Source organism: Candida orthopsilosis (assembly GCF_000315875.1).
Source record: "Candida orthopsilosis Co 90-125, chromosome 3 draft sequence".
Taxonomy (NCBI): domain Eukaryota; kingdom Fungi; phylum Ascomycota; class Pichiomycetes; order Serinales; family Debaryomycetaceae; genus Lodderomyces; species Lodderomyces orthopsilosis.
This window is the reverse complement of record NC_018296.1, coordinates 288870-310709: the sequence shown is the minus strand read 5'-3', so window position 1 is coordinate 310709 and position 21840 is coordinate 288870. Positions and strand designations below refer to the sequence as shown.

The 21840-nt window shown below is 37.2% G+C and overlaps 13 protein-coding genes across 13 annotated transcripts in view; 6 read left to right on the top strand and 7 right to left on the bottom strand. All coding sequences in view use genetic code 12, as the record gives it.

Moving 5' to 3' along the window:
• Window positions 1–687: 687 nt before the first annotated feature.
• Window positions 688–2862, top strand: CORT_0C01540 (Pxp2 acyl-CoA oxidase; the record flags this gene model as incomplete). Its single annotated transcript, XM_003868387.1, has 1 exon — window positions 688–2862. One exon carries the CDS (start codon window positions 688–690, stop codon window positions 2860–2862), a length of 2175 nt encoding a protein of 724 aa, XP_003868435.1.
• A 64-nt stretch (window positions 2863–2926) lies between these two features.
• Window positions 2927–3502, bottom strand: CORT_0C01530 (hypothetical protein; the record flags this gene model as incomplete). Its single annotated transcript, XM_003868386.1, has 1 exon — window positions 2927–3502. The coding sequence occupies one exon, from the start codon at window positions 3500–3502 to the stop codon at window positions 2927–2929; it is 576 nt and encodes a 191-aa protein (XP_003868434.1).
• Window positions 3503–3614: 112 nt separating this feature from the next.
• Window positions 3615–3839, bottom strand: CORT_0C01520 (hypothetical protein; the record flags this gene model as incomplete). Its single annotated transcript, XM_003868385.1, has 1 exon — window positions 3615–3839. One exon carries the CDS (start codon window positions 3837–3839, stop codon window positions 3615–3617), a length of 225 nt encoding a protein of 74 aa, XP_003868433.1.
• An 84-nt stretch (window positions 3840–3923) lies between these two features.
• CORT_0C01510 (hypothetical protein) lies at window positions 3924–4229 on the bottom strand (the record flags this gene model as incomplete). The annotated part of the gene is made up of 1 exon (XM_003868384.1): window positions 3924–4229. One exon carries the CDS (start codon window positions 4227–4229, stop codon window positions 3924–3926), a length of 306 nt encoding a protein of 101 aa, XP_003868432.1.
• A 382-nt stretch (window positions 4230–4611) lies between these two features.
• Window positions 4612–5220, top strand: CORT_0C01500 (hypothetical protein; the record flags this gene model as incomplete). Its single annotated transcript, XM_003868383.1, has 1 exon — window positions 4612–5220. The coding sequence occupies one exon, from the start codon at window positions 4612–4614 to the stop codon at window positions 5218–5220; it is 609 nt and encodes a 202-aa protein (XP_003868431.1).
• A 33-nt stretch (window positions 5221–5253) lies between these two features.
• On the bottom strand, window positions 5254–6318 carry CORT_0C01490 (Pcp1 protein; the record flags this gene model as incomplete). The annotated part of the gene is made up of 1 exon (XM_003868382.1): window positions 5254–6318. The coding sequence occupies one exon, from the start codon at window positions 6316–6318 to the stop codon at window positions 5254–5256; it is 1065 nt and encodes a 354-aa protein (XP_003868430.1).
• Window positions 6319–6344: 26 nt separating this feature from the next.
• CORT_0C01480 (hypothetical protein) lies at window positions 6345–8804 on the bottom strand (the record flags this gene model as incomplete). Its single annotated transcript, XM_003868381.1, has 1 exon — window positions 6345–8804. One exon carries the CDS (start codon window positions 8802–8804, stop codon window positions 6345–6347), a length of 2460 nt encoding a protein of 819 aa, XP_003868429.1.
• Window positions 8805–8962: 158 nt separating this feature from the next.
• On the top strand, window positions 8963–10048 carry CORT_0C01470 (Mum3 protein; the record flags this gene model as incomplete). The annotated part of the gene is made up of 2 exons (XM_003868380.1): window positions 8963–9190; window positions 9242–10048. The coding sequence occupies 2 exons, from the start codon at window positions 8963–8965 to the stop codon at window positions 10046–10048; spliced, it is 1035 nt and encodes a 344-aa protein (XP_003868428.1).
• Window positions 10049–10109: 61 nt separating this feature from the next.
• CORT_0C01460 (Rad50 DNA double-strand break repair factor) lies at window positions 10110–14018 on the bottom strand (the record flags this gene model as incomplete). The annotated part of the gene is made up of 1 exon (XM_003868379.1): window positions 10110–14018. The coding sequence occupies one exon, from the start codon at window positions 14016–14018 to the stop codon at window positions 10110–10112; it is 3909 nt and encodes a 1302-aa protein (XP_003868427.1).
• Window positions 14019–14137: 119 nt separating this feature from the next.
• CORT_0C01450 (Rna1 GTPase-activating protein) lies at window positions 14138–15376 on the bottom strand (the record flags this gene model as incomplete). The annotated part of the gene is made up of 1 exon (XM_003868378.1): window positions 14138–15376. One exon carries the CDS (start codon window positions 15374–15376, stop codon window positions 14138–14140), a length of 1239 nt encoding a protein of 412 aa, XP_003868426.1.
• Window positions 15377–15410: 34 nt separating this feature from the next.
• CORT_0C01440 (Tom6 protein) lies at window positions 15411–15701 on the top strand (the record flags this gene model as incomplete). The annotated part of the gene is made up of 1 exon (XM_003868377.1): window positions 15411–15701. One exon carries the CDS (start codon window positions 15411–15413, stop codon window positions 15699–15701), a length of 291 nt encoding a protein of 96 aa, XP_003868425.1.
• Window positions 15702–18815: 3114 nt separating this feature from the next.
• CORT_0C01430 (Pox1-3 acyl-CoA oxidase) lies at window positions 18816–20951 on the top strand (the record flags this gene model as incomplete). Its single annotated transcript, XM_003868376.1, has 1 exon — window positions 18816–20951. One exon carries the CDS (start codon window positions 18816–18818, stop codon window positions 20949–20951), a length of 2136 nt encoding a protein of 711 aa, XP_003868424.1.
• Window positions 20952–21179: 228 nt separating this feature from the next.
• Window positions 21180–21840, top strand: part of CORT_0C01420 (Dld2 protein) — a gene marked incomplete at both ends in the record, with an annotated part of 1599 nt that continues 938 nt past the window's right edge. The window contains one exon of the mRNA XM_003868375.1: window positions 21180–21840. This exon is cut by the window's right edge and continues 938 nt beyond it. Within this exon, the coding sequence (XP_003868423.1) occupies window positions 21180–21840 (661 nt within the window).

Genomic DNA, 21840 nt, shown 5'->3' with positions numbered 1-21840 from the left:
TTCTCTTTATTGAGAAATTTATTATGATTTTTGTTTAAAGTTTGTTTTTCCCGCTGAACAACAACCGAATCAAAGTTACGGATTTTGAAGGCAAGACAAGGGAATACTACAATTGAGTAAAGAAATGGACTTTCTCGCTACAACGGTTTTTCCAACGAAGTATTGATACGGATCAGACAATGTATGGGCTTTTCTTTTACCCCCTTCTATTTACTTTTAACTGACCTGGCCACTGTCAGTTATAATAATCGAACATCCGATATCCCTTCCTCATTCCGCCCCCGCGAAAACTTAAAAAAAAGGTTTGTATGGGTTAATCATAAAACGAAATACCCATGGAACACATACATATATATATATAATTTAGACGCCTGATTATTTGCAGATGCATAATAATTAAAGAATGGGGTCGGATTTAAATAATGCGTTGGGTTCTTTGTGATAATTAATATTATTTTCATAGTTTAACCCTTTCCTCTCTCATTAGTTCTTTGTCCGTGAAATTTTAAAACAATAAACTCAATCCAACGTGCACGCTCTTTCTTTTATAAATAAACAGACTCAGGCCCACTTTAATTTATTTTAGCCCAAAATATTTTTACCACGTTTGAACCAACAGGTTTTTTTCATTTTATAATCATATACTGTTGAAACACACATAAATAACAAGAGATATATTAGTTCAAAATGGCTATGGCAAATTTTCCACCCCTGCTTCAAACTAACAAGAACAAGCAGGATCCAGACACCAAAGCTAAAATTGTCAAGGATGTCATTTCATCACAACCAGCTCCAAACCCAGCTGAAGATATCGCGAAGGAAAGAGCTCGTACTAATTGGAACTTGAAGGAAGTTCATGAGTTTTTGGAAGGTAATGAAGCTAAATCAACTGAAATTTTACGTCTTTACCAATCAATTGAACGTGATCCAATTTTGCAAACTAGACCAGAACACTTTGATATCACTCAAAAGCAAGAAAGAGAATTGGTTGCTCAAAGAATTGACAAAATGGCTAGATTTATCGAAATTGAACCATATGCCAAATTTAGAAGAAGATTGCAATTAATGACCGTTATTGATCCATCAATGGGTATCAGAATCTTGGTCAACTTGGGTTTATTCTTGAACTGTATTAGAGGTAACGGTACTCAAAAACAATACGATTTTTGGGCCAAGAAGAAGGAAAGTGGTATCATTAAGCAAATGTATGGTTGTTTTGGTATGACCGAGTTGGGTCACGGTTCTAATGTCGCGGGTTGTGAAACCACTGCCACTTTTGACCCTGAAACTGATGAATTCATTATTGATACCCCACACATTGGTGCTACTAAATGGTGGATTGGTGGTGCTGCCCACTCGGCTACCCACACTGTTTGTTACGCTAGATTGATTATCAAAGATGTAGACTATGGTGTCAAGACTTTTGTTGTCCCATTGAGAGATTCTCAACATAATTTGTTGCCAGGTATTGCCGTTGGTGATATTGGTGCCAAGATGGGAAGACAAGGTGTTGATAACGGTTGGATTCAATTTACTGAGGTTAGAATCCCAAGATTCTTTATGTTGCAAAGATGGTGTAAAGTTGACCGTAAAGGAAATGTCACTTTGCCACCATTGGAACAATTGAGTTATATCTCACTTTTGGAAGGTAGAGTTGGTATGGCTGCCGATTCTTATAGAATTGGGGCAAGATTCACCACCATTGCTTTGAGGTATGCTGTTGGTAGAAGACAATTCAACAAGACTGGTGGTCCACAAGAAACTCAATTGATTGACTACACCTTGCATCAAAGAAGATTGTTCCCATATTTGGCTTTGACGTATGCTGCCGCTGTTGGTACTGACAGATTAGAGGTTGAACATAATGAATTATTGGAAAACTTGGACAGGGGATTAAAGACAAATGACAAGTTGTTGTTGAAAAACACCATTGCTTCCACTAAATCCATGTTTGTTGATTCAGGTTCATTGAAATCTACTTTGACTTGGGAAGCTTCCAACTTGATTGATGAATGTAGACAAGCTTGTGGTGGCCATGGCTACTCTGCCTACAATGCTTTTGGTAAGACATATAATGACTGGGCCGTTCAATGTACTTGGGAAGGTGACAACAATGTCTTGGCAATGTCTGCTGGTAAGAGCATTATCAAGACCGTTCAACAAATCTTGAATGGTAAAAAGGTCAAGAATTCTACTTTGGAGTTCCTTAACGATGCACCGGAGTTGGCTAAAGCCAAGAAGGCAGTTATCAGAGTCAAAGACCATGTTGATGATCCACAACGTGTTTTGAAGGCAATCGCAAGTTTGATCTCCAAGACTTCAATGGACTTGATTCCACAATCCTACCAATCATGGGATGCTATTGGTGCTCAAAGAGTCATTTTGTCAAAATTGAGATGTCACTACTACCTCTTGGAAACATTTATTGACAGATTGGAATCTCAAATCAAAGCCAACTCACCGGCAAGGCCACATTTGGAAAATATCCTCAAGTTATACTATGTTACCAACATTTTGGGTCCTTTTATTGGTGAATTCTTGAGATACGGTGTTATTTCTCCAAATGTTGCCAAGTACATCACCAATGTTTACCCACAAGGTTTGTGTTGGAAGGTTAGACCATATGTTATTGGATTGACTGATTCATTCCAACAACCTGACAACTTTATCCACTCATTGATTGGTAAATACAATGGTGATATTTACCACAACTATTTGGCAGAGGTTAAATCAGTCAATGATCCACGCAATCCTAAAGCACCGTACAGTGTTGCTCTTGAGGATATGTTGAACAGAGCTTCTTTGGATGAAAGACAAAGAGGTGAAAGATCAGAGGAAGCTGCTGCTATCTTGTCCAAATAAATCAGTTTGTAGGCTTTATTTTTTATTTCATTAGGTATGAGTAAAATCTAGTGTTAATTAAATTCTATATTTTCTTTATGTATTTTAGTATGAGGTAGTTTGTACTACTAATGGCCCAAATTGCAAGCATCCAAAGCACCCGTCCTGAAAAGGAATATTTGTTGAGAAATGGATAAGCAAATTTACTGGCATGAGTTGAATCAGTTGCAACAATCAACTCAACATATAATGAGTAGATTAGGAGTATCACACCTGTTAAAGTAACCCCTCTGATATTACTTCTTTCTTTTAATACAAGAAGATACAAATACGGCCAAAGGTGAATCTTGAAATCCAATTGGAAAGTAGGTGGGAGTGTTTTGGTATTCAAAAGATGAGGAAATATGAGAAACAACATCCAGTAGGTTACCGTCACTGCAAATTCTAAATTGGTCACCGCGTTGTAGAAAGTACAACTTTTGATACGGCTTAGTGATAGAATAATATATGCAATCGTTAGCATTAACGATACATTTGTTAAGAATTGGAATTGGCCGCCTCTGAGCAAATGTGGAGGAAGCCGCTGGTGAAAGCAGTCCCATAATCCACTTGAGCATATAGCTAAGGAGAATATATGGAAAAGGGGGAAATCAAATACCATTGATTGGGGAAAGTTGGGTAGTTTGGAATCGAAATATCAGGAGATATCTATTGGCGAAAAAAAAAAAGAGTAGAGTTGAGTAGACGAATTGAATTGTTGCAAATTGAAATTACTATAAAGTTGTACTTCTTATACACAAGATAAACCAATTACAACAGGCTGTGATGCCAAACACAGAAATACACAAAAATCTCTGCCATTGGCTCTTTCCCTTTAAGAATGGATACGGATATCCACTAACTCCATCAGTGATATGTTTCCCACATTCCCATTCTATATACAACCAATAAACAAAAACAAACCCAAAAGTAAGTATAGTTGATGCAATAAAGGACATTTTCAGTTGGTAGTCAATGCTCAAATAGATAAAAGGGAGTGCGTGTACTTTTAATCCATAAACAGGCTGCGATCAACATCATCCTCAGCCACCATTAGCGGAAACAAAAGTGCCATTGTCCAATAAGACAATAACATCGAACTCCAAGTTACTAGTTAAGTTGTAGAGCCAAATTGAGTTGTGGCCAAGTAGGGCCCATAAAAGATTGACTACCGTGAGCAACAATGAACAATTGGTAATGAATTGGAATTGACCCGACTTGATTAAATGTGGTGGTAGTTTAGTCGTTAGGGATTTATATAATCCATTACCGAGAAGGAACAAGTTAGCGAGTCGAAATGACGTGAGAAACATTCTTGTAATGTACTGAATCAAACGGTAGAAATTCATAAAGCGAAAAAAGTCTCAGTTTATATACGTTACATGAATAGGAGCCCTTGGTTGTGGCACCAGAAATTAGATTTTCGTGGACTGTCTGGTAGTTCCGTCCTTTGTGGTCTCAGTGATCACTCTGGGCCAGTAAAATTCAGAAGCGGGAAAGCTGCTCGGTTCTCAACTTCCATTACTACCCGTTAGACATTAATTATTCACGGTTGATCGTTTTCAATGATAGAAGGCGCTCTTTCATTCGCAAGTGAGAATATGAATCAAGTCATAGAAACTTCATTCTCGTGTGCCGTTGACTTTGTACTTCTCATACATTGACAATTTTTTTTGTGTCGATTATCTCATCTCTCTATCACATCTCTTCTTCCCATAACAAATCATCATAATGGCACCTAGACAGTCCAAGACAGCTAAGAGAAAGAACACTCAGAACAAGACGAGGGAAAATGAATCAGATATTGTTTCCGACTCCGCAGCAAGAAATCTTCTTGCGGACCAACCAAAATTAACTCCAAAGTCAAAAGTCAAAAAGCTATCTAAATTACAAGTCAAAAAACAACAGGCTAAAATAAGGCTATATGGTGCAAAGAATGGTAAAGAATACAAGGAAGAACAGTTGGACATACCAACTTTGAATCGGGCGATTGTACCAGGAGTCAAAGTCAAGAAAGGCAAAAAGGGAAAGAAATTTGTTGATGATCATGATAAATTGACCTTAACTAGATTAGTCAAGAGTATAAATGACAAACATGACCAGGTTAATGAAAGTAAATTGGAAAAGTCCAAGAGATTGGAAGAAATACGAGAATTAAAGAGACAAGAGATCGAAAGAAAGGAACAACAAAAGAGGGACAAATTGGATGGAAAGAAAGATGAATTGAGAAATAAAGCTTCAGTCGCTAGATCAACTAGGAGAAAGAATGCAAAAGCTAGAAAGGAAGAGGAGGAAGCTCAAGAGTCAACACCAAAGAGGAAAAAAGTTAGTTTCGCATGAATCCAGAATAATATATACAAGTGGGTATGTAGTCTAAAAATCTAATATCAATCTTCTTCTTCTAATCTGTTCTCTTCTCTTTTTGTTAAAGTAGTAACCATAGGCAATTCCAACCAAACTACCTCCTAAATGTGCAGCATAGTCAAAGGTTCCCCATCGCAAAACACATCCAGCGGCATTCCAAAGCATAGTACCTAAAAACAACACCCAAGCTCCACCAGGAACAGGGATAAAAAATATACCCACAGGTGAGGCTGGAAACAAATATGAAAAACAACCAAACACTCCAAAAATTGCACCTGATGCACCAAGTGATGCAACTGCCAATGAACTACCCAAAAACATTGGGATTGCAAGGGATGCAAATGATGAAAGAACAGCAGCATTTAAATACATGATGGTGAAGTTCGACACACCAAGTATACCCACCAAGGACACGGCAAATGATTGGAAACAAAGCATATTAATGAAGAAATGGGCAAAACTTTGATGAGAGAATGCCGACCACAACAATGTCCAAGGAGATTGGATATTATCTTTGAACAAAATGGCATATTGCATTGTGAAACGTTGCAATTGGGGCACTCTCCACATTAAAAACACAGCACCATTTATGGCAATAATTCCCCATACCAAAGCCTGTGGGTATTGTTTAAGCACCGACAAAGGTGTATGATCGTATAAATACGGAGTTAAAATCGTTGTTCCCACAAAAAATGCCACAGTGAATAACAAAGGCTTCTTCAACTTTTCCCAATTAGATCTGTTGTAATACAGGTTATAGCTCTTCCAAGTTGGACTTCTACTTAGTGGCGACTGTTTCACTTGTTGATTCATAAATTGTTTAAGGAAATTTCTTTGCCATGGGTTCATCGATGATTGTAAGATTTGAACATTGCTGTTGAACGAAACATTTTTGGTTTGTCGTATATTTTTGAATGTTAATGATAAAAGACTGCTGTTGCTGAACAAATAATTACGACCTAGACTAGGCTTTATAAGTCGTAACGATTGAAACATTCTTTTAGTGGTGGAGTTAGATAAGGTGTGGTTACGAATCAGAATTTTTTTCTTTTCGATTCTGTAGCGCTTATTCATTGTTTAGAGATCCTTTCTATAAAAAACTACTTAAAGTCATCATCCTTCTCTTCCAATTCAATCTTGGATTTACCAGCCAACCTAGCAGCTGCCAAATTCTGCGTTCCAACTTGCCTCTTCACCTTCTTGGTCATTCTCTCAATTTCAGCCTCAGCATCTTCAGAATCTTGTTCAGCATATTGCATAACCAAACGTCTTCCCAATAAATGTACACCCTCTAATTGTTTCATGGCATCTTCAGCCTCTTTCAACAAGTTAAACTCAACAAAGGCAAAACCTCTTGCACTTTGATCGAATTTCTTGGGAACTCTAACTGATTTTAATTGACCAAAAGCCCCGAATAACTCCAAAAGATCCTTACGAGAAGCCTCAAATGGCAAGTTCTTGATAATGATTTTGCTTGTCTTGGCAGATTTGGATGGCGCAGTGGCAGACGTGGCTGTCCCTTGCTTATGAGAAATTTTCAATTGTAACTTGTGGCCATCCAAGACATGCCCATCCAATGTAGCAATTGCCGCATTTGCTTGAGCTAGCGACTTGAATTCAACAAAACCAAAGCCCATACTTAATATCTTTCCAGCATCTTTTGGATCGGGTTTGGTTTTAACGGTGGCTAAAACAAAGCCAGGTAGTGACTTAAATAAGTTAGATAGTTGTTGCACTGTTGTGCTAAAGTTAAGATTCTTAACAAACACAGACACCGTAGGACCCTCAATTTCTTCTTCTTCAACTTCCGGTTCACCAAGAATATCACTAGCCGACACTTTTGCTTCAACAACCTTCTCAGGCTCGGATAATTCAACATTTTCATTTTCGACGGGCTCGCGAGTAAATAAATCTTTAGGACCTTTCTCCAAGTAAAGAATGCTTGAACCAAATCGTTTATAAGCTAGTTTTGTAAATGCAGCTCTGGCGCTAGGAGCGTCATTGAACTCAATAATTGCAATAGTTCCCGATGGAGGCATTATTATCCTTTTGAGCTTGCCGTACTGTGAAAATAGCTCACCCAACTCTTCTACAGTAGTGCCAAATGAAAAATTCTTGACTAATATTACCTTGTCATCTTTTTCCTTTTTGTTGAAGCTTGCAAGATCAACCCCTCGTTCTTCAAAGAACTTCCTTACATCACCAATCACATGGGCTTCAGCAAGTGCTTGTTTCACCGCCGAGCTTGAGTTTTCAGGGTTGATTAATTGTGACTTCGTCACACCCAATTTTGCTGCCATGGACTCCATGACCGCATCTGTATTCATATAAAGCGAATTCCAACTGAACTGGTTTTTTGAAGCCTGAGCTTTCTTTTTCAATTCTCTTTGCTTTTTCAAAGGTAAATTCTTTAAATCAAATTCATCGAGTCGGTGACTCTTTTTCTTATCTGCTGCAAGAATATGCAATAGCCTACCCTGGAAGATTTGCTTATCGAGTGACTCAAACGCATTGACTGCATCTTCGGTGTTCACAAATTGAATGTAAACGAAACCTTTTGATTTATTTGTTCTTGTATCAACAGCAATGTGCACCTCCTCAAGTGGTCCATACGACTCAAACAAGTGTCTAAAATCGTCTTCAGTGGCATCGTACAGGATATTTCTGATAAACAATCTTCCTGTTTCTTCAATCCTATCCCTTATTTTGTCTTCTTCGGATTTGTGTTCTACCACAGGACTGACTGGATGCTCTTCTTGTGTTGTGGTTTGATTTTCAGAGACATTTTCGGGAAATTCACCATCTTCTTTGATACGAATGCTTCGAGATTTTAGCCAATCCAAATCAGAAACATTTTCATCTTTAGCCAATGTACCTGTTTCATTCTCATCCACCGCATTCAAGAGCATCATCTCCTCTTCTTCATCTTCGTTATCTACTGAACCATTGAAATCATTGTATTCATCATCGCTTTCTTGTTCTTGCGCCTCTGCTACCTCGGGTTTGGAAACTTCAGCTGCATTACTCTTACCCCCTTCTAATGCTCTTTCCAAATCTGCATTCGAGGGACCTCCTGAACCATCGGCTATGGTATCATTTGCCCATGACTTGACTTGATGTGATGGTTTCATTACCTCCATGTATTCCTTAAACTTTGGATCATTTTCCATCTCTTCTTCGATCAATGATTTTCGTTCGGTCCTTTGCTTCTTAGCTTTAAGTCTGTTATTCTCTTCAATCAAAAGTTCCTCCTCCCTCCTTAACCTTTCATTCTCCCTCTTTCTCTTTTCTTTGAACGATAGTGGTACATCTGGGTCAGAAAACGACTTTGCTAGTTGAACATCTATCCTTGAAGTGTCAATGAATGATTTATTAAAGAATTTTACTGCTTTCTCGGCCGACTCATCAGATTTGTAGCCAATAAATGCAAATCTTCTTGACTCTCCGTTCTTCGATTTCACCAACTTGACATCAGTTACGTCACCTTGTTGGCTGAAGTGTTTTTTCAAATTCTCCTCAGTGTAATACTTTGGGAGCCCCTTGACAATTAACCTTGACATTATGTACTTTGTTGTGGTTGGATGAGGATAATTAGTGTAAGCGATGAGATCAAAAATTCAATTTTCTAATTGTCCTTTTTGTGAAATAAATTTAGTTTAAATCTCACGCACCACACCTTAGTTAAGGGGTTGAAGTTTCAAAAACCTAACACCCAATCATGGAATTGATTGATCTTATTGGACTTCGATATTCAAGAGAGAGAGATATACCATTGGGGGTCTGGCTCAAAGGAATGAGCAATCTACTCATGTTGTTATTCTATATGCTATTTTATCATGTGGTTTCTGTTTTTGCAACAGTTTTAGCATTGATATTTCCAGAGACAGCATATTTGATCAAAAACAAATGTGGTACCTTCTTCTGGGATTTTGGACTCTACTTAATGGTATGTGTTTATTTAAAGCTTCCTTTTCGGTGAGACACTAACCCTTTGAAGCGTTTAAACAAAGTCAAAATTAAAGTAATGGGAGACGAACTTAGTCCAAATCCAGCAGTGGTTATTAGCAATCATGCCTCATTAGCAGACTGTTTTGTCCTCCAACATTTGTCAAGACTATCTACAAAATCAGAAAAAGATATAAAAGATAAACTCCCACGCAAGAGGGAGCTTAAATTACCGATTATCAATTATTTCTCATGGTTTCTAATATGGAGAGTTCCAACGATCAAAATATTGACTCATTTGTTGAAAACAGATGAAAACTGGGAGCTAGAAGAAAGCTCAATTCTATATGTCTTTGCGAAGTTGCTCAAGAGTAAATTTTCTGAATGGATTGTGTTATTCCCAGAAGTGAATGTATGGACCCTTGAAGGATATGAATTACAACAACAAATTGGCGAAAAGTATTTCTTACCAAAATTAGAGCATTTACTCTACCCACGTTACTCGGCTTTCTACAATACAATCACCGCTTTGACCAAATTCAAACCCCATCCTTACTCCAATTTGTACGATTTGACTATTTTGTACTGTCGTCGACAGGGTGATGAATTAAATTATCACCCACCTACATTGTTTGAAAATTTCTCATCGAAAGATCCTATCACTGTGCTTGTTTATGTCAAAGTGAGATCGATTGCTAGAATTCCCAATAGGAGAAAGAAATTAGAAAGGTATTTGGAACATTTATGGAAACACAAGGATAAAATTATCACACAAATCAAGGAAGAGAATAACTTACACCAAATTAGAAATTTCAATCGACACACTACTTTTAGTTCCTCCATATCTGGTGTGTGTTGAAGAGTCACCTTTCCCGAAAAATGTGGATAGATCACCAAAATCCTGTTAAATAAGCCACTAGCTATCTTGTTGCAAAGCTCATTCTATAAATTCTCGATTTGCTCTTTTCGTCTCTGTCAATTCGGTAATAATGATCAGTAAAGCCTCGTAAATGGCTCAAGAACTTTTCATCATGAGTAATAACAATCAATTGGAAATTCAGTTGCCGTTTCCTATAATCAATGACTCTGTTCAAAGCTGTTGCCAATGCTTCTGCATTCTCACTATCCAAATTTGTTGTGGGCTCATCCAAAGCAATTATACCACAATTTGATCCAAAACATTCTGCCAATGCTAACCGAATCAATATACTGGCCAAAACTTTCTGACCCGCCGAACAACGACCTCGCATGTCTAACTCACTTGAATCTTTAACCATAACCACTCGATAATTGTACGATCTGTTCCCCTTAGTTTGTAGGTTAACATCACTTTTGATTGCTATAGTGGAAATATCTGTTCCTTGATAGGTTTGCGACCATAATTCAGTCAAAATACGATTTATATCTTCCATTTTTATACTATGGTATTTCATAATGGCATTGTCCAACGCTTTAGAATAATTTTGAATGTCGTTAGACACAAGTAAATTAGTTTGTAACTTGATCCATTCCTCATGATACATTTCGTCAACATTCTTATACTCCGTTGCCAATTCCTTTTTCAATGTTTCAATCTGATCCTTGATTTGCTTGACTTCACCTACTTTCCCAGCATGTTCTGACGAGAGATTCGAGATTTCATCTCGAATGCGTTTGGAATTTTGTTGATACTCTTCCTTTTGCAATTGAGCATTCTCGATATCCATTGAATTCAATTGAAATTCAGTTTCATCCAAACGATTGATTTGGGCACGATAGTCAATGTTTGACATAATGTTATGCTCTACTCGCGAGGAATCCATCACTAATTTCTCGTATTTTCTTATTTCGCTGGAGTTTTCCAAAATTTGTGCTTTTATGGAGTCACACTCCTTGACAATGGCTTCCATATTATCAGAGTTCTTCTTCATTTTGGGTAACTCAATAGCTTCGAAATCAGACATTGCGGTTAAAAGTGTTTGAAAACTTTCCACTAATGTGTTAAGGGACTTGATTCTTTTCAGCATCTTATTTCCTGCCAAAGAGTGATCTATTTGAACCTGCTCTAATTCATGAGACGCCCTGTCCCTGTCTTTTCTTGAGTGTAGTAGCTTCGATCTCATTTCTTTACTTTTGGATTCGAGACTTGCTATGCTTGTTTCTGAATCTTCGATTGATCGCTTGATATTCAGGACTTCAGCCAAGGATCGTTCAAGGTTACTAATCGTCAATTTGGTGTCCTTGACATTATTTTCTAACCGTTGAATATCTTTTTGAACTTTATACTTTTCGTCTGAGAGGTCGCTCACTTCTTGTCTAACTTCACGGATTTTCACATGGATAGCTCGTTGTTGCTTTTGCAACTCTTCTACTGAACCTACAGCAGAACCAAATTCATCTAACTCATCATTCAACTTGTCCACCTTGAAATCAAGGTCTTGCACTTCATGATTCAATCTGGATGCATCATCAAGTGGCTTTTTCAAGTCGTTTGCAGATTCAAATGTATGTCTTAAACTTTCGAAAGTTTTTGTTTCACTCTTTAATGAGTTGTTTAATGTATTGATTTTGTCATCAAAAATGCTCAACTCTTTCTCAAGCTTAGGCTTCAAGGCAACGCACTCCCTATAATTAATCACTTTCAAACTGATACTTTTTGTAGCATCAAGTTCTTTGCCAATTTCTTCTGCATTTCTTTTCACTTTCCGAATCTTTTCCTCGTCAAATCCTTGCCTTAACTCTGCTATAAACTTTGTTAACGCTGGATCATCAAACATTCGTTTACATAATAAACAGCATTTGTTCTTTTCCGCCATTTCTAATGCCGACTTACCGTAACTTTTCGTCACTTCAGAGGTGTTTACGTCTTCCGTTACATTTCGATAATCTTCTTCCAAATCGCGTAGTATATTTTCATACTCGTCTATTTCTGATTCTTGAATAACTTCGGTAATGTCGGTTTTCAATTCATCAATTTTCAATGAGTTGTTTGATATGTTATTCAAGATCCCCAGCCTCGAGGACATTAAAGAATCAATTTCACTTTGTATGCCGTAAACTTTCTTTTGCTGACTATCCAATTCCGATTTTAATTCTTCATATTTTTCTTTAAAGTTGGGCTCAGCAAAATCAATGTCAAGATCACCACCGACCACCTCTTTATATTCATTATTGATCTTTTGACTGATCTTAGTAATTTCCGCATTCTTTAACTTTATTTCATCTTCCAAAAACTTTATCCTTGTTCTAAGCTCCGACTGCTCACTACTTGTCAGCAACTTTTTTGCAACCTCATCCAATTCAAATTCAAGTTTTGCGTTTTCGGCATTTGCTTTTGTTATCTTAATATCAAGCTCTTTGACCTCTTTCTTGCTCTTTTTGTTGTCGAGTTCTTTTATAGTCACGTCTAACTCATCTTTTCTTGAAACCAACTCAGATTCATCGTTCGAGGATGCGTCCAATCTTTTTTTAAACAGAGATAAACTCTGTTGAGACTTTTGCAAATCGCGTTCAATGTATTCCATTGACTGCTCATCTTTGATTATCTCATCCTCGATTTTTTTCAACTGCTTTTGGCTCTCAACTTCAATCGATCTGTAATTCAGAATCAACTCTTTTTCTTCCTTCTGGAGATCCACAAGTTTTGCGGTTATAGCATTTTTGAAATTTGTCAAATTTCTCGACTCATCATCCCCAAGATTAATCTTTATTTCCTTAGCATTTTCATTCATCAATTTGGTCAATTTGCCTTTGTTTGCATCATATTCCGCTCTTTTAGCTTTGAGTGACCCATCCAACCTAATCATTTCATTATACTCTTCTGTCTTTTCCCTTAAGCTAGTGTTTAGGCCATCTTCAACCTTCTGTAATTTACCAATAGATTCTTTATTCTCCGCTACAATTGCCGCAAAGTTTTCCTGCTTGTGAAACAACTCCTCATCACTATCCGGCAAGATCTCAATTGAGCTTTTAATTCTGTCAATGGTCTCATCAAGCGACGCCTTTTTCATCAACAAGTTTTCATAATCACTCAAAGTTTTTTGAAATTCTTGATTAGTAGCAAATAACTTTTCCGCCTCGAGATCCTTTTGTTCAATTTGAATATTCAATTCGCTAATCTCTGCTGCAAACGTATCAACTGAGTGATTCATCTCTGCCAATCGATCACGCACTTTCTTTGCTCGATCCTTGTCAATTTTCAAATGATTAACACTTTGTTCAATCAACTTTATATCAGTGGCCATATCCTTTTTGATACTTTTTAAATTATCAATGACTTTGGTAAACTTTGATGCCTCAAATATATCATCAAACTTCTTTTTCAACACTGATGCTTCACTCAAGGGCCACAAACTCTCATCTTGATGACAAAATATCACATTATCTAAAATTGCAGTCGATGCACCGAGAAAAATAGGCACTTGCGAGTCAAGCTCAGCATTTTTGGACGATATACTTGTTTTCTTACCGTTTTCAATGTATGCTAGTTGTCCCTCCATGGATTTAAACGTGATGGTGTTAGCATTGGCAGATTTTGTATTCTTGATGCTTGCTTGTACTGATCTTGTTGTGATCATTGATTTGCCATTGGCGTTCTTGAATGCCAATTTCACTTGTCCCGTCACCGAGGTTCTTGAGCTAAGACTTGGATCATGAACAAAAGCACCACCTTTTGAATTTGGAGGTAAATTTCCCGTAGTTGCGTATCGTAGGCATTCAATCACCGTTGTTTTACCACATCCATTCTGACCACAAATTAAAGTCAATGGGAAACCAAATTGAATTGTTTCATCTGATTCAGGCTCAAACGATCTGATACCCTTTATGGATAGTTTGTATATACTAGACATGGCGGTGGACGTGTAGGACGCAAATGCGTATGTGTTCCTCTTGAAAAATCGCGCCTAGGGTAAAACGCTACCGATAAAGAGTAGAATTTACTCAATAACCTATACATTGTTACACATTCCTATTCAATATGAGCTTTTGATAACTCATCAGCAATATCGTCTACAGCTGAATCTTTATTTTCAAGTTTAACACCAGCAAGTTCCTTCTCCAATTCCTCCAAATCAAGATCAACTTCTAATGAATCTTCCTCTTCCTCTTCCTCTTCCTCCTCTTCATCACTGTCTAATTCCTCCAATTCATCCAACTCATCAATTTCTCCAAAACCTCTCTTTTCAAATACTTCTTTGATACTTTCTATATGTTCTGAATCCTCCTCAAATCTATTACCGTTCAATTCCAAAAGTTTCAAATTTGGTAAATACTCTCCAATCAAATCAGCCAACACTGCCAAACTATCAGTTTCTAGTTCATTATATTGCAATTTGAGGACAGTCAAGTTTTCCTTCTTGTTTTTTCCAAAAGCTCTAACAACTTCTAATGAACCTTTGTTTTTCAACAAAGAGTCGTTCAAGTTCAACTCAACCAAGTCTGGCCAGTTGGTAATCGATTCAGCTAACTTTATGGCACCAGAAGTGGTGATTGTATTGTCTTGCAAATCCAATACCTTTAATTTCTTGTTATGACTCAATCCCTTTTCCACTAATTTGGAAATACCTGCTGGTCTGATACCATTTTGGTATAATCTGACCACTTCCAAGTCTTTGTGGTTTCTTAACCCAACGGCCAAGTAATTTACGGATCCGTTTTCTAATCTGTTTCTTCCACAAATAAATGTCTTTAATGAAGAAGACTTTTTAGCAGCAATTTGGGCTTTGGCTAACTTGAACAATGAGCCACCAATTCTTGAACCTGCAAATGGACCCATACCATTATTTGACAAAATCAAATGCTCCAATGATACAGCTTTTGCAATATATGCCTCAATAGGGTCTATAGTTTGCAAACCAAACGCATTGTCACTTAAATTGATCAACTTCAAGTTTGGAAATTTCAATAATGCTGGTAATAAATAATTCAAAGATTGTGGGATCTCGGTGTTTAAACGTCCAGTGTACAAATCAGAAAAGTTGATTTCAACAACTGTATCCTTATGTTTCAAAAGTGCTTCACTTAATGCTTTAGATGCTTCAATTCCGATTGTGTTTCCCGAGAAATCAATCTTGGTGACATTTTTAACTTCGTTTAGTTCCTTAATGTATGGTTCAATATCCGCTTCGCTATTGAATTTGATTTGTTTTCCAGCAATGGAATAAGTAGTTTCAGGAGTAACTCCTAACTCAACATCTATTGAAGCCATTCCTGTTCGTTCTATCTGGTATGTTTATACTCCGATGGTATTGGATATTGATGTGCACCAACGATCAAAAAAAAAAATGGCATTCAATGACGTTGAAAAAAAAAAATTGAAATGCAAAAGCAACAACACTTCTCATTATATCAACTACATATCAAAGATGAACTTTCAAACAAGAGCACCACCAAAGGCTAAAGAAGAGAAATCAACTTTTCAAAAAATCAAAGAAACCCCTGCTTTTGCTGTTGGTACACAAGTTGCTTTATTCGGTTTAGGTGTTTTATTCATCCAATCACCATTGATGGATATGTTGGTGCCACAATTATAGGTTACGAGAAAGCTTTTCAACTGTTGTACATAGTGTTTGGTTAATATAGAGTGTTTTACTATTTCAAGGGAAGATGTAAAAGGAAGAATGGCAATACTTGTTTAGCAAAAGGGTATATCAGAGATGATAGGGATTTTGAGCATGTTGATGGACATTATCGATATGAAAATGTAACAATTGGATACATACGGGAGATTCTTACTTGTATTGGAATGGAAAGCGGTTCCAGATTTTTCTAAAATGACATCCAAAACCATCTACAGAATCTCATCTCAATGCAAGCAAGTATTGTAGACCTACGATATCTCTTGCCTTCTGTATTCTAATTTTGTAGGAACTTAAAAGCCAAAAGCTAGATATGGCTAACCCTTGACTCTGAAAACAGCAGTTTACACAGGTACATGTAGGACGTACCAAGGCTCACACAATGTGGGTTGCTAGAGTCGTGCATGAGATTCACCCAACGGGCAATGTGACTACTCTGATCTTTATCAAGTCACTCTTTACTGTTATGATGGCAAACTCAAAGTGGAACTCTGCAAACGCAAACTGTGGTTGATAAAATGTGCCCTAAAGTAGGTGCAAATTCAAAATTTGTCTTGCAATGGCTTTAGGTAGGCATTTAAGCTCGCAAGAAGAAAGTGCTCTCACAATGAAAAGAGCAAGACCGTGGTGCTAGTCAAGCAAAATATGAGGTATTAACAATATCGTTTACTTCATACTTTCTCTTAACATGTTAACAATTAAACTCATTGAAACTTTGGTAAACAGAGAAATTTCAGCACTACTAGGCAACTAGTACACTACATTGTGCCGTTAAATGTCTAAAGCTAAAGGTTGCAAAATAGACCTTCGTTAAGAAACCATTTAGAAAGTGTACTCTTGAATTTGTGACATGATTTCCTAAGCGGTTTTTGAGCTGGTAAGCAGGAATAATAAAAGAATGTAAAAAGCCGAACGCACTTGATATCAAACATTTCGCTTCAAACAGTGGTAGGCATGTGAAACAAAACAAGCTACAGAGGAGTTAAACGACGTCACAACAATATGGTAATTATTAATCTATGCCTGGAATACGTTTGACACAATTTCACGCATATATTTCGGAGTAAACTAAAATTTCATTTTGATGCCCAAGTGTTACCCCACATTTTTTTATAATTCCCTTACAAATGAAGATGCACAGAACCTTCAAAGTGAAAAGAACGCAAAGGTGTGATGATAAAGATCCACGGTCCAACAATGAAACTGAAACTCTGAAATGGATCATGAAAAGTACTTTTAAGGTGAATGATATATGACATGATTTTATTATCAGATTGTACTTTTTCCTTACTTTGGCGATAGGTTGTATAACTATTGTGTAACTTTATTCAAATCTTTAGCATAACCGCTATTTTAAAGCGACTAGCTTACAACCCAAATAGCCAATGAAGGGTTAAATCAGGCCACCGTTGATACAATAAATCATATACAGTTAATCTCTAGTTTTCCGAGGAACAAGAACTTCCTACACAAACAAGAAAGATTCGAATCGACCGCGGTCCCGCTTACTCAAGTTGAAAAAAAGTCCGATTTATGTTGAAAGGTCATACCTTAAAAGTGACTATACCTAAAGAGGTATTCGTCATATCTTCTACTTTCTCACTTTCAAATAGGAGGCGTGTGATAATACAAGGATTTCACTTTGTGATGAGAAAACGGTTCTATTGTTTAAGAGTTTTTGGAAAAAAAAAGAGTCACGTGAAAATTTTGGCCTCGGTCGAAACATTGACCTCGGTAAAAAGAATTCTAGTAACAATAGACAAATGAAAAAAAAAGACCTATTCTTTTACTTTCACCCCTCTTCTTTGGCTCTGTGAAAAACCCTTAGCTTTTGTACTTCACCCAGAGGACATCGGTCTAAATTGAAACTCCAAGAGGCCGATGACATAGTATATGATCTTAGAGAATACAGAAATCAAGCACTTCGCAGAAAAAAGCACCTGATGTGAACCCGTAAAATCTCTATTAGCGTTAGCGGTTTTAACACTTTGCATTTGAAGAAAGGGGGGGCAAAACGCGGGGGCTGCATTGAAATAAGTATTCAGGGACTTTCATCCTGTGAGATCTGAAATAAGGTATAAAGTACCAATTTAAGACAAGTTTGGATAGTGGGGGGACATTCTCATTCAAAAGAAGATATCTCCGATTGCGCACTACTGTTGACATAGAGGAGGAGTTATTCAGAGTGGATGTTTACTCCGTAGGAGATGCTCTATTGTTTTGTGACGGAGTTAGGCAAAAAATAAATTGCTTATTTTCATCATCATCAATACTCTAGTTCATTTACTTATTTATTTTATTTTATTTTATTTTTTCCACATTTTGCGGAGTAAATAGAGGGAAATCAGACATAAAATTAAAATCAAAAACAAAAACAGACAAAAAGTTCAGACTCCGACACAATAATAATATTAGTAGTGACGAATGTTTCGGAAGTAGGTTATCAATGTCGCGTCTGTGAAGTAATGCGACAAGGTTTGTATTTTAGCCGAAAAAGAGGATAAGAGTAACTTCATGGAACATGATTATCTGGCATAGAGATAGAAGAAGAAAGGGGAGGAGATGGGAAGGAAAAGAGATCAATGACAAACAATGTGGTATTGTAGTATACGATCAAGCTCAACCTAACGTGTCTATAAAAACTTCCTTATATACTGTGATTGTTCTGTCGGTTGAAAAAATAGAAAACCAGTTTTTGGTTTGTTTCTCCATAAAAAGAAAAATGTGAAAAGGTTGTTAATATGCAGTATGCAACTTCTTCTTTTTATTTTTGTTTTCCCTGTGAAAATATTATTGTCTCCCACTTTAAATTTCAAATATAAATATCATCAAATATTTCTCCAGATTTTAATTACTTGCCCTTTTCCTTTTCCTTTTCGCTTCTTTTTTTACCATCACAGATTTACTGTTTTACAATATCTTTTTACATTTAATTCATCACATATTACATAGTCTGACTATTTAATCATTCGAATTATTTTACACACATTTACTTTATTTGTTAACGAAAATTATATTTTAACGCCACCTCCATCCTCCGCACAACAACATATACATATATAAATCACAATGTCTGTTCCATTTACTGCTAAAAATGTTAGTTTGAGCAAGGGCCCAGACCCAAAGACATCTCTTCAAACTGAGAGAGACGCTCAGAAGTTTAATCCTCAAGCTATGCAATACTTTTTGGAAGGTTCCAAAGAAAGAGCTGAATTGATCAAAGCTTTGACTCAACAAATGGAAAGAGATCCAATTTTGTGGACTGATGGTTCTTACTATGATATGAGTAAAGAACAATTGAGAGAATTTACTGCTGTCAAAATCAACAGAATTTCCAGATATTTGGAAGGTGATTCTATCGATGTTTTCAACAGAAGGTTGTCATTAGTTGGTGTTTTTGACCCAGCTGTTGGTACTAGAATTGGTGTTAACTTGGGTTTGTTCATTTCATGTATCAGAGGTAACGGTACTTATGATCAATTGAAATACTGGGCTTTGGACAAACACACTGCTCATATTAGAGGTATTTACGGTTGTTTCGGTATGACTGAATTGGCTCATGGTTCTAATGTCATGGGTCTTGAAACTACTGCTACTTTTGATAAGGCAAACGACGAATTCATCATCAACACCCCACACATTGGTGCTACCAAATGGTGGATTGGTGGTGCTGCTCACTCAGCTACTCACTGTACTGTTTATGCTAGATTGATTGTTGATGGCGAAGATTACGGTGTCAAGACTTTTGTTGTTCCATTGAGAGACTCCAACCACGATTTGATGCCAGGTATCACTGTTGGTGACATTGGCGCTAAGATGGGTAGAGATGGTATTGATAACGGTTGGATCCAATTCTCCTCTGTCAGAATTCCAAGATTCTTCATGTTGCAAAAATTCTGTAAAGTTTCAAGAGAAGGTGAAGTTATCTTGCCACCATTGGAACAATTGTCCTACTCAGCTTTGTTGGGTGGTAGAGTTATGATGGTTTTGGATTCATACAGAATGTTGGCCAGAGTTTCTACCATTGCTTTGAGATATGCTATTGGTAGAAGACAATTCAAAGGTGACAATGTTGACCAAGACGATGAAGAAGCTTTGGAAACACAATTATTGGACTACCCATTGCATCAAAAGAGATTATTTCCATACTTGGCTGCTGCTTATGTTGTTTCAGCTGGTGCCTTGAAGGTTGAAAGAACTATTGAAGAAACCTTGTTGTTATTGGATGATGCCGTTGATGAAGGTGATGAAGCAGGTATCATGAAGTCTATTGATGCTATGAAGTCATTGTTTATTGATTCCGGTTCATTGAAATCCACCTGTACTTGGTTAGCTGCTGAAGGTATTGACCAATGTAGACAAGCTTGTGGTGGACACGGTTACTCAGGTTACAATGGTTTCGGAAGAGCTTATAACGATTGGGTTGTCCAATGTACTTGGGAAGGTGACAACAATGTCTTGGGTATCAACATTGGTAAGCCATTGGTTAAGCACATCCTTGCTATTGAAGATGACGGTAAAGTCGTCAAGGGTTCTTCAGATTTCTTGAACCAATTGAAAGAATACACTGGCTCAGAAGCCAGCAAAGTTGTCTTGGACAATGCTAATGATATCACCGACCTCAAGACTTTTATCAAATCTTTGGAAGTTGCTATCATCAGATTATCTTATGAAACTGGTAAGACGGTTAGAAAAGAAAACTTTGATTTCGTTGGTGCTGAATTGGTTAACATTTCTAAATTGAAGGCTCACCACTACTTGTTGAGTGAATATGCTAGAAGAGTTGACACTCATGATGACGAAAGCTTGAAACCATACTTGTATGACTTGGGTAGAGTATATGCTGCTACCGTCGTTTTGGACAAGTTTGCTGGTATCTTCTTGACTTTTAACGTTGCTTCCACCAATGCCATCACCGACTTGGCTAAGGTTGTCATTCCAAAATTATGCAAGCAAGTCAGACCAAATGTTGTTGGATTGACTGATTCATTCCAAATGTCCGATATGATGATCAATGCTGCTATTGGTAGATACGATGGTGACATTTACGAAAACTACTTTGATTTGGTCAAGACCTTGAACCCACCAGCTAAACACAAGGCTCCATACTCTGAAGCTTTGGAAGCCATGTTGAACCGTCCATCAATTGATGAAAGAGAAAGATTTGAAAAGACCATAGAAACTGGTGAAATCTTGTCTAAGTAAGCAGTATGCCTGATTATATTTTGTGATGTATAGTTAGTTTTAATGAAATAAGTTATAAGTTAAAAAGAAGTGGCGTAACATGAAGCCTGTTAACCTCGCCATTACGTAGCTTGAATTTAATTGGCTGATAACTGTGGCTATCGCAGTTAATTTTTGCATCAATTTTTCAGCAAGATACAAAATGAGCTCATTTACGACCCACTTTATCATACGTATTATACCCTGATTATGTCGTGGAGAAGACTACCGTTGCGACCTATACTTGCTGGTATCACCAGCACTGCAATCGTATCATATGTTGCTTACAAGTATGGCCGATACGAAGTATTGACCAACCCACCACTACATTTATTTCCAAAATCATCAACAACAAAATTAACTTCACTTGAACCGCCAAAGTATTGTCAGAACATATCACGAGTGATCCCAGAAATCGAAAAACTAGGTATTGACGTGGTTAATAGCAAACCGGAAATTGATCATCATACGGGAAATGAATTTACAACTCATAAACCATTGGAAAATGAAGTACCACTTTACGTTGTTTATCCAAAGACGACCGAGGAAGTATCACAAGTGTTGAAGATTTGTAATAGGGAACTTGTTCCGGTAGTTCCGTTTTCCGGGGGAACGAGTCTTGAAGGCCATTTCCATTCAACACGAAGAGGAATTGTTGTAGATACTTCGCGCATGAATAAAGTGTTGGCGGTCAATGATAATGATTTGGATGTTGTTGTACAGTGTGGTGTTAATTGGCAAAAGCTTAATGAAGATTTGGAGCCATACGGGTTGATGTTTGGTACCGATTGTGGACCGCTGGGGTTGATCTCAGGAATGATTGCCACAAATGCTTCTGGGGTAAATGCTTCTAGGTACGGAGCCATGTCCG